This window comes from Tribolium madens, unplaced genomic scaffold (assembly GCF_015345945.1).
Source record: "Tribolium madens isolate multiple individuals breed KSU strain unplaced genomic scaffold, Tmad_KSU_1.1 Scaffold_7;HRSCAF=85;Tcas5.2_LG10, whole genome shotgun sequence".
Classification (NCBI taxonomy): Eukaryota; Metazoa; Arthropoda; class Insecta; order Coleoptera; family Tenebrionidae; genus Tribolium; species Tribolium madens.
The window spans coordinates 1613091-1624575 of NW_025401050.1; the positions used below are offsets into that span (position 1 = coordinate 1613091).

General features: G+C 29.2%; 2 protein-coding genes across 5 annotated transcripts in view; one reads left to right on the forward strand and one right to left on the reverse strand.

The window, feature by feature from the left end:
* LOC123010002 overlaps positions 1 to 11485 on the forward strand; it is a 33310-nt gene that overhangs the window by 6044 nt on the left and 15781 nt on the right. Inside the window, exons 1-2 of one of the 3 annotated variants that reach the window (XR_006413062.1) lie at positions 789 to 898; positions 1115 to 1236. The exons of 1 other annotated variant lie outside the window; for it this stretch is intronic. The gene's annotated coding sequence lies outside the window, so the exon portion shown is untranslated. Of the gene's footprint in view, positions 1 to 788; positions 965 to 1013; positions 1237 to 11485 lie in introns of those variants that run through there. One more of the 3 variants, XR_006413060.1, reaches the window with a different exon arrangement.
* The window catches only part of LOC123010004 (acyl-CoA Delta-9 desaturase), a 9786-nt gene continuing 3656 nt past the window's right edge, over positions 5356 to 11485 (reverse strand). The window contains exons 2-6 of one of the 2 annotated variants that reach the window (XM_044406616.1): positions 6476 to 6713; positions 6320 to 6419; positions 6020 to 6225; positions 5786 to 5968; positions 5356 to 5737 (exon numbers count right to left, since the gene is read on the reverse strand). In XM_044406616.1, coding sequence (XP_044262551.1) covers positions 5491 to 5737; positions 5786 to 5968; positions 6020 to 6225; positions 6320 to 6419; positions 6476 to 6573 — 834 coding nt within the window. In that variant the 5' untranslated portion in view covers positions 6574 to 6713 and the 3' untranslated portion in view covers positions 5356 to 5490. Of the gene's footprint in view, positions 5738 to 5785; positions 5969 to 6019; positions 6226 to 6288; positions 6420 to 6475; positions 6714 to 11485 lie in introns of both variants that reach the window. The other variant, XM_044406615.1, reaches the window with a different exon arrangement.

The window sequence follows — 11485 nt, forward strand, 5'->3', positions numbered from 1 at the left end:
TCAAATAGTTCCAAAGTTATTACAAAAAAATCAAATTTCCATACCCACATTCCGAGGGCTGTAAAATTCTTATCAGTAGAGATAGGACACGAGTTATTATTTAAATTAACATCATTTTATAGGTCATTTTTGAGGTTCAAATATTGCTTCATATTTATGAATAACCCTGTGTATGTCTTATAAATTATAGATCCTAAAATGACCAGTTCAAAATTCAGGCAATTAATAATGCAATGTAAAGGGTATCTAGTATGTATCGGAATAAATGATGATGAAATATCCATACAATGAATTTGAATGTTTCTGTTAATGATAATATTGACGATAATACAATCATAAACATTCTAATGTTTATTAATATTAATTTATACCTAATACAAGGTGTTTATAAAAAAAACGTATGCTACGAACGTTGATATGGGATAGATTATTGTTATGTTGTACAACAAATATAAAATATAAACGGTTTTTGACAAACACCTTGTATAGTAAATTTACGTACAGAAATGATTAGAATGGCACACGTCATTGTAGATTTATGTATTTTATTGTATTGTATGTAATTATTAGAACATAGATTGTCTATACTCACAATGAACTTGAAGCTTACAAACAAGACACTTAAATTAAATTCTAATGTTGGTAACTGTAAGCGATTTCAAACATTGGAACAACTAATTTTTTAAATATTTAATGCTGTACTGAATATGGGAAACTTACTGATATACACGTAAATGCAACATGTCACGTTTTAATTAATAAATAAAAATTACCTACACTCAATAACTTAAAAAGATAAGTCTAATTTTCATTTTTTTGATTATGTACAATTTAAGTTTTATTATAAATGTAAAGTCTAATGATTATAAAGTGTTTGCGTATCACAACAATAAACTCTGTAAGTTTAAAAATGTGCCTTGCCATATTGTGTTGGTTAGGTAAACATAGCGGTTTTACTAAAAATGTGTACCTATTTTTAAATTTAATTCAATTTTTAATACACAGTTTTTTAGGCAGATATTTGGAAAGCTCAGAAGCCAATCAATTTGTTACAATTTTTTTCAAAACAATTTAATATGTGCTTCAGATGACACTGTATTGTTAAATCTTTCAGTTGGCAATGCACGTAAGGCACTACTCTAAAGTATTCACAAGAAGAAAAAAATGGGGCCCTCCATTTGAAAAGATGCAGTTCCGGGTATTTGAAGTTTCCCAAACGTAACCTTAATTTTGGAGGTTTGTTAATTATTTTTCCAATTATAAATACACGAAAGAAAATATCTGACATTTCTTTTCTATATTCTCAAATACGATTTCAACATATGAAAAATGGTAGAGTTATCAATTTTTGGATTGGAAGATGCAAATTAATTTTTTTTAAGTCTAAATATTTCATAAACGGTTAAATTTAGGTATAGGGAAGTCTAATAAAAACTCTCTCAAAATCACATGAGTAATCCAAAATCGTAATAAAAAACATACCTTTTTATTTAAAATAACGATGTTGACATCCACTTTCGGTGTAACCGGAAATACTGAGATCTTGAAAATATTTTCATTAAACAGGAACTAAACGATTATGGCTATAATCAAAATTTTAGGTAAATATCATTGTTAGAACTTTCAATACTTCTAATGTGGGGTACAGCCGGAATAGCCTGTATAACACTGTTGCCGCCCATGTGCGATGTACATACCAGGTGAATAAAAAGTATGGAACCAAACCTTTTTTGCTTGAACTATTTATTTTTTGAAAAAACTAATTGAGTGATAAAGTACTATAAAAATGTAATGATTTAACAAGAATAAAATTTTTTGAAATTTCCTTTTGTTTTTGAGTTCTACAAAAAACTTAATTTTTTTAAATGGCAACCCACTATAAAATCCTTTTTATCATAAAAGCTATACTCTAAGGATTACAACTATCTGCTTTATATTTATTTTTTTCAAAATTTTTTTTTTACATAAATTGCAATTTTGACAAAAATAAAACAAAACAAAATTTCGTTCTGAAAATACGATCACATTTTTTATATTACCTTAATTTATATTAATCATTATTTTCTGGAGGCAAATGATTAAAAATAAAACCGCTTGGTTCCATACTTTATATTCACTCTGTATGTATAAAAGAGTTCGGTGACTGACTGACATACAACGCACAACATAACCCACTAAAGCTAGAAACATGAAATAATTATTATAATAATAATAAGAATTTAACGGTATGAGATAAGGTGCAAACATTTAAACGCAATTTTATAATCATAAAATGTAGAATTTTGAGGGTGTAGAAGTGCTCTAAGAAGACACATTTTGAAAATCGACCTTTAACAAGTTACTTAAATAAAAAGTTAAATTAAATGGCGGAGACCTAACTTCAGCCCGTGACTAATACGACAGTTGCTATTAGCAACGTAAGTAATACGCATAATTATTAGTCACGGCTTGTCAAGACTTCACCTATAAAATGATGTTAATTTAAATAATAACTCGTGTCCTATCTCTACTGATAAGAATTTTACAGCCCTCGAAATGTGGGTATGGAAATTTGATCTTTTTGTAATAACTTTGGAACTATTTCACCAAATATTATAAAATTTGGAACATTTCCCTGTGACAACATACCCTTTAAACTGGTAATCACGAAAACCGGAAACATCCACTCAATTTCCGGTTCCAGCAGTTGCAGGTCACATTTTCTGTGTTTTTCCATTTTTTTGCTCCCTTAACACCAATTTTTTATTGCCCAAATCGATAGAGTAATCAATTTCGATTAAAAAACGCATAACCTTTAATACCCCTAAAATGGACCGTTTCAAAGATATTTTAATTTAAACTGAGGACTACACAACGCTGAAACCAAAAAGTAGGGATTTTGAATGGATGATATCCACGGTAACAAATGACCATGGTCTRACTAATCGCTGTCAGGCATCTGTCAACTTTGACATTGGACGATTATTAGACAATTAATCGAAAATATTTAATAAAAGAGTTTACCTCAGATTCCAAACATAACTTAGAATAAATCTAAATGGATCTCGTAGCATTTAATTCATAAAAAATTCACAAAAATTTATTGTCAAAGTTAACAGATGCCTGGCAGGGATTTATGTGACCATGGTCATTGGTTGCTGTGGATACCATTTATTCAAAATCCCTATTTTTTGATTTCAGCATTGTGCAGTCCTCAGTATAAATTGAAATATCTTTGAAACGGTCCATTTTAGGAGTATTAAAGGTTATGCGTTTTTTAATCGAAATTGATTACTCTATCGATTTGGGCAATAAAAAATTGGTGTTCAGAGAGCAAAAAAATGGAAAAACACAGAAAATGTGACCTGCAACTGCTGGAACCAGAAATTGAGTGGATGTATCCGGTTTTCGTGATTACCAGTTTAAAGGGTATGTTGTCACAGGGAAATGTTCCAAATTTTATAATATTTGGTCAAATAGTTCCAAAGTTATTACAAAAAAATCAAATTTCCATACCCACATTCCGAGGGCTGTAAAATTCTTATCAGTAGAGATAGGACACGAGTTCTTATTTAAATTAACATCATTTTGTAGGTCATTTTTGAGGTTCAAATATTGCTTCATATTTATGAATAACCCTGTATAAGTAAATGAAACTTTTGGACTTTTCTTTTTGTTTTTGCGTTCTAGAAAATTCTTTTAAGAGGTGGTTCTAATTCTTAAATTAGTCTTTGTCAAAAAGAATTACTGCAGGTGGCATTAATTAGTTTTTTACTTAAAAGAAATAGTAAACAGTTTAAACAAAAAAAGCTTGACACCTTCTTTCTTTATCCTGTATACAAGTTTGTTTTTAAATTTTCTAGCTACGTTTACAACAGCATTCCATTATACAGGCTGTTCGGTCCAAGTCGCCCCGGCCGATAACACATGAACTTACTTTTTTTTTCAAAAACTAAATTTTCAAATAACACTATTCATTCCTGGTTTTCTTAGTAAATGCATCAAATAATTTTTTTGGCACATCCGGTGTAGCCGGAAATGCTACTAAATTTAGTTTTTCAAAAGGAACACCTATGTTTTTTTCCTCGAAACAGTAATAATTTGCATAAAAAATACGGTAAACAACTATTTATTACATTTTACTTTACATAATGCACTCAGAAAACAATTTATTTTAGAATTTTGTTAGCAAATTTTGCAACGTAGGCGGATTTTACCTGTCAAGGTATTCATGCAAAAAGCAATACGCTTGAATACCGTTTAATTGTTAGTTTGACAAAGTCTAATTTGTCAATAAATCTTATTGAGATCTTTAATAATGGATGATATTAATTACGACGAATTGGTAGATCAGCTTGAAGTGTTTTTTAAGTGCAATAAAAATAGAGCGGAAGCTGAAAGAGAGTATAGAGAAAAATACTCAAATAGAGTTCACCGAAATCGTTGGAAATTTAGTCGAATTGAAAAACAACTGAGACGAACAGGCTCGCTTCTTAAAACTAAGTTTTAAGTTTTTAGTGAAGAACAAGAAAATAGAAATCTGAATGTTTTGTTATTAGTCGAAGAATATCCAAGAGTTTCCATAAGAGAACTCGCTCATGAACTGACAAATTAGAAAATCAGTCTACCAGCGACCAATTTTCTTATAAAATTCTAAGATTTAAGATGTTTTTGGATTGCATTGTGTTACGCAAAATGTAATAAATAGTGGTTTACAGTATTTTTCATGTCAATTATTATTGTTTGGAGCAAAAAAATCATAGGTGTTCCATTTGAAAAACTAAATTTGGTAGCATTTCCGGCAACACCGGATGTGCTAAAAAATTGATACATTTATTAAGAAAGCCAAGAATGAATATTATTACTTAAATATTTACTTTTTGAAAAAACGAAGTAAGTTTAGATATTATCAGCCGGGGCGACTTGGACCGAACAGACAGGGTATGTGCTAAACTCCATAAAAATGATAAATAATTTAATTAAAATTACAAATAACTAACGTCGATTTTAAATAAAATTTTAGATTTAAATACATAGTTATTTATCAAATAAGGAAATTAAGAAATGTTTGAATGTACTTTTAATTAGAAGCTTCTTTACTTTTTTATTATAAAATTGGGGATTTTTTAGAGACAATTTAGAAACGTGTAATAGTAACTTATACTCTATCTTCTCGTAGGTATGATTAATTACTTAGTCCATCCTCAAAAAAACAAAAAAAAAATCTATTATTTTATTTTAGATTTTACAAACAATTCAATGATATACAACAAATAAACCTATTATAAGTAAGTGCTTGCATATTTGTAAGTAATTTAAATTTTTATGTTTATTAAGTAGTTACTGTTATAAATATAAAAAAAATAATAAGCATACTACGTGTGCTGTTATATATATTTACTAGTATATAATATTTGCTTTATATGTGTGTCAAAACGGACGGCAGTTATAAAATATGACAAAAATGTTTCTCACATTACAAAATTATCTTCATTCTGTAAAAATAAAAACTCATTTCCTACGTGAACCATCACCGTGATTATCTATAACTTGTTGAATAAGTTCTCTCGAAGGACTTTTTAAATCATAGGCCCATCCAATTTGAGCAAATAAATCTAAAAGTAATGTTGTAGCATTAACTTTGTAATTTCCTAATTCTGCTGCTTTATAATCCCAAGGAAATGTATGATGATAATTGTGCCAACCTTCGCCCATTGCCAAAATAGAAACCATCAAGTTTTCAACCGGTTGAATTTTCCTAAAAAAATATACAAAATTATTTAATTTTTTGATTGTATTTTTTTACCGATCGTATGGTTTGTTGCCAAACATATGAGCTGCACTGTTGACTAACCAAGTAAAATTAAGGCCACAAACATATCTTGCTATGCAACTCATCACAGACCAATACAAGGTTTCGTTCCAACATAAATATGGTATCATTGTTGGAAAAATAAAACACCAAAATAATTTCATTGGCCAAAAGTACCTAAAAATCGTAGCAACAATAATCATTTCAATTCCAAATTCCAATTCTTACTTTTCAAAAAACACAACTACTGGATCTTCAAACAGATCACTACAATTAATCGATTTTCCTTTTTTAAAAACTTCTGGATGTTTTCTCATCATCAACCACCCAACATGGGCAAAAAAGAACCCTCGATTTGCATTATGTGGATCAGCATCAGATTCGCTAAATTTATGATGCACTCTATGGTCTCTAACCCATTCGCGCAATCTGTTCTGCAAACAAAAATAATTACAATAAAATCTTCATGCAAACTTTCTAAAAACACAAAAATATACTTGGCCTGCAATCGCATAACAAACTATTAACATTATTCTTAATGGAAGTTTTGCCTTGTATGATTTGTGAGTCCATAGTCTGTGTGCTCCTGCTGTTACCCCAAAACCTCCAGCCCAACCTGTTACAAAACCTAAAAACATTTATTATGTAACTGCTGAAAAAAATTAAGAATTGACAAAAAGTTACACCAAGCAAAAGTGCTTTTGTGTTGAAGATACGGAAATGTGACGAATCCTATTACAGTGATAACATGTACTAAGATTATTCCGATGATATTTGGCCATATGAGGGGTGTTTTAAAATTGCCCCAAAATGTTCGGTAGGTAATTTCGGGTAATGTTTTCAGTTCACTAGGTGATATTTCTGATGTTGTAAGTGTTGTAGTTAGTGTGCTGTTGGGGGCCATGATTTACAAGTAGAAATCCTAAAAATAGAAATAGTAAAATTTAAACTTTTAATTTCAGTTAAAAATGTTGAAACATTAAGTATGTACCTATACCATAATTTAGGTGGAAAAATAAAAGTCTAAAACACTGTGTTTTTAATAAATGCGGTACGTGATTTTTTGAAAATTTGTATGGCACTATGGTTGTTACCAATAAATCGGCGAGCCAAAAACATTTTTTAACAAAATGTTTGTATGTTGGCCTTTAACTTATTTTTTTAGCCATACCGTATAACAATAATTTGCAACATTGTTTCTGTTATCAGTTGGAGAGTACTAGATATACAGGGTGTTTTACATAATTTTACGAGGCCTGCGCCTGTAAAATGCAATTAATAATAATACATATTTCGATACAAACTCAATTACAAATTTTGAAAATTTTTATAATCTTCTCTAGTTTGTTCACCCTATAAAAAATTACAACGTTTTGAAACAGTAATTAGTTTGACAACTACTGTTCTGGTTTTCCAAAAATTAAATAATTAAATGTGTATTTTTTGTATCTAGTGTTTTGTGACTTTTGTATATCTGGGTGCGTATATTAGGCGCAAGCCTCGTAAAGTTGTGTGAAACAGACTGTACAAACAATATACAGGGCGATTCAGATAAGATAATGAGCCTGACGATCTGGCGATTCAACCCAAAAAACAAATTTCATTTACGTCTTTGATCCAATTTCAATTAGGATTTTCAAGTTGAATCCAACTTTTCATCTTGGTGTCACTCTGACATCAGTGCAGAGAACGATTATTAGTGCCATTCAGTTCTCGCGAAATGATAGAGAAATTAGAGAAGTCTTTTCGGTGTAAACCCAATACAAAATGTATGAAACAATGAAACATTAAAGGTAGGCAAACAGTTTTTTTTTAAATCATAAATTGCTTGTCAAAGCACTATCAGAGCAATATGAGATAACTTGGATTGCAAATGCAAATCGTAATTAAAATTAGTTCAAAACGTAAATGAAATTTGTTTTTTGGGTTGCATCGCCAGATCGTCAAGCTCATTATCTTTTCTGAATCGCCCTGTAGGAGGAAGACATAGACATAGTAACAACAAATTGTTTCGATTCGTCGCTGTAATTAATTATATATAATTACAAAACTAATTATCTTACTTCGGGAAACCCTTTTGATTGCACTGTTTTAACTTATGGACTTTGCAATGTTGCGTAAAATAATTATTATTATACTGTATATCTACATTGACGGTCAAAATTGACAAAATGTCATGGTAAGTGTATTTTATGTACTTATAAAATACGTTGTCATTGACGACGTACTTTATATATTAAGGGCAATATAATAAACACAAGATAAATTAATAACTAGTTATAAGTACTAATTAATGTACAGGGTGCTGCATTTTGTATGTCCGAATAGGGAATCTCCGAAACTAAGATGTTTAGCCAAAAACGAGTGATACATTCTGGAACTCATTTTTTGAGAAAATAATATTGGTTAAAACCGCATCCCGCTATCGTCTTTTGGTTTCGACTTACAGACATTTTGGTGAAATCTAAAAAAAATCATATCTTTGTTGTTAAAGAAGATACGGATTTCAAATAAAGACATAATACAGGCACTTTTTTACGAGGAATTTAATAATGTAGTTAACAATTTTTTTCAGTTATTAGTTTAGCCGTAATAAGATAAACTTGTATTTTTTTAAATGGAAATCATAGGCGCCTATGGCAATTTCGAAAAGCTTATTTTTTTCTGTTCTAAAAAATATGTATTTGTAACAGAATATTTTTTTATAATTATACTTAAAAAATGCAATACATATTTTGTTTGATAATAATTGGCCATGGAAAAACTATTTCACTCCAAATGTGTAAATAATAATCAATAAGACTTTTGTGAACTGTAAAATATATGAAAAAATAGATAAAATTATAAAAATTTAAAAAATACGATATGTTAGAAGTATTGAACAAATATGCGAGCGCCTCAAAACAAAATTATTACATATTTTTAAAAAATCCAAGAATACGAAAAACAAATGTGTCAACAGTCAACACAATTAGAAAAAACAATTTTTTGATGATCTAATAGAGGTAGGATAACGTTCCACATAGACGTAATTTGGGTTTTGAATAGCCTTATCGTCATTTTTGTGTCATATAAAATATATTTTATTGAAGAAATAAAGCGGCTTTTTTTTACAACACTCTTTGTATCACTAGAAGTTACAATGGTAATGTTAGCTTGTTTAAAAACAAAGAAATGTTATTAGTCGCCCATAAGTTGATTTACGATTTATTTTGCATTTTATTCATTACTTAGTACTTAGAAAACTCTTTCATTAGTGACACTGGTTCAATAATACGTTTAAATCCTTTTAGTTGAAGATGCAACATTTTTTCTTGGCCAACTGCGAACAAAAATCAAAGATATTTTTTTGCTAAAAATGTATTATAATAATATATATTTTTTAGAAGAGAAAAAAACAAGCTTTTTAAAAATGACATAGCCATCTATGATTCCCATATAAAAAAATACAAGTTTATTTTATTACGGCAAAACAAACAACTGAAAAAAATTGTTAACTACATTATTAAATTTTACGTAAAAAAGTGCTTGTATAATGTCTTTATTTCAAATCTGTGTCTTCTATAATAACGAAGATATGAATTTTTTTAGATTTCGCTAAAATTTCAATTTTTGTCTATAAGTCGAAAACAAAAGACGATAGCGGGATGCGGTTTTAACCAATTTATTTTCTCAAAAAATGAGCCCCAGAATGTATTACTCGTTTTTAGCTAAACCTCTTAGTTTCAGAGATTCCCTATGCGGACATCCAAAATGCAGCACCCTGTACAATAAGTTCATAATCAGATTTCTTATACTTCAATCATTCAATTAATTGTTTTTTTTCTCTGCAATATTTGACATCTTGGGCGTACAAGAAAAATCAATTAAGTCCACAATTAAAAATTTTGGAGAAAACATATTTTTGCTGTATGTGTTTACTCTAAACTGGACTTACACTATTATGTGCAGTTCCATAGCTCTGCATTAACAACAGATAAAAACTTAGTTAGTTTTTATATTATTTTTTTATTTAAATATCTGACTTATGTAATCTTTTTTGCGATATTAATATTTAGACCTACCTGATGCTTATCTACTAGTTCATTCATAATTTTTGTAATAGAATTGCCAACCAAAAAATGGTTGAATTGACACAAAATGTAGAAATTATGGTTTTACGCTAAGAAACAAAATCATTTTGATCTTAATTCTGACTGGTTAGTTTAATAAAGCATCGTATGTGAAACTGTGCATTTAATTTGTGTACAGAATTAGTTAAAAACAAAACGGAGCGGTCTGTTTAACAAAAGAAATAAAAAAATGGATGAGGATTATTACTAAATTACTACAATTACTAAATATAACAAGATACATTTAATATTACTACAGGTCACAAATTAAGTCGCAAATGTATAGAATTGTAGCTACTTTTTGAAAAAATGTGTAGAGAGATTTTATTAATTGTATACCCACCTACATGGCTTTTTTTCAAAAAAGGCAAATGTATTGACTACGAGACAATGACGATTACGATTAGTCGTAGGCAACTAATATTACACTTTGTAGTTTTCTAATACCAAAAACATTTTTATTAAAAAAAATCGGCCAGTGAGTGTCTATGAAAGTAATAGTTATTTATTCGACGAGTTTGAGTGTAAATCAGACTCTTTATTTGACCGAGTGGATTTTTAAACCACGAGTGTAACGAGTGGTTTATCATCCACGAGGTGGAATAAAGCGTCCGATTTACACTCAAACGAGTGGAATACAACATTTTATTCTTCGAATTAGAGTCAAAAAGGCTTAAACTTGCTTTAAATCTGTTAAAAATAATTTGACGTTTTGTATTGAGAAATGCCAAACAGTTGTCAAAAGTTTCTTACACGGGAGAAAAACCGTAAATTTTGACAGTGTCGAAGAATAAAAATAATTACGTAATCAAAAATGATCGGATTTACATGTTTAGAAATGTTTTCGCCGCTGCAAAAATTTTTTCTTCTAAATACAAGCAGCTATCTTCAATCGGATACCAGTTGATTTGCTTTAAAATAAGGAATATTGATATAATTTATTTATTTATTTATTTATTTAACTTTAAAATTTTAGTTTTAAACGTCAATCATAATGACAATAAAGCGTGGATTGCATTGACATTTTTTGAACTGACATAAATCTGATGTCCAAAATTCGGTGTTCGCCACCGTATAACGTAAATATTGTAAATAACTATACAGAATGTTCCGTCTAAACCCCACATTAGAAGTATTGGGAGTTCGAAAAATCGTATGTATTTGAAAATTGGTAAGTAGCCATAATCCATTAGATTCTCATAAATGAAAATATTTTCAAGATGGCGGCACTTCCGGTTATACCGGAAGTCGGTCTCAACTTTCTTATTTTAAATGGAAAGCTATATTTTTTACTGCGATTTTGGATTAATCGGGTTATTTTAAGAGAGTTTTCATCAGCTTTCCCTATACCCAAATTTATCACTTTTTGAAATATTTGGAGTTTTTCAAAAATTTTTGGATCTACACCTTCCACTTAAAAATCGGTAACTCTGCTATTTTTTAAAATTTTGAATTTTTTTTTACGTTTGAAAGAGAAATCTTTTTTTTTGGTGTTATCAAATTTTGAAAAAAAATTAACAAACCCTAAAATATTAAGGTTACTTTTGTAATAATTCAAATACCCATAACTCAATTTTTCCAA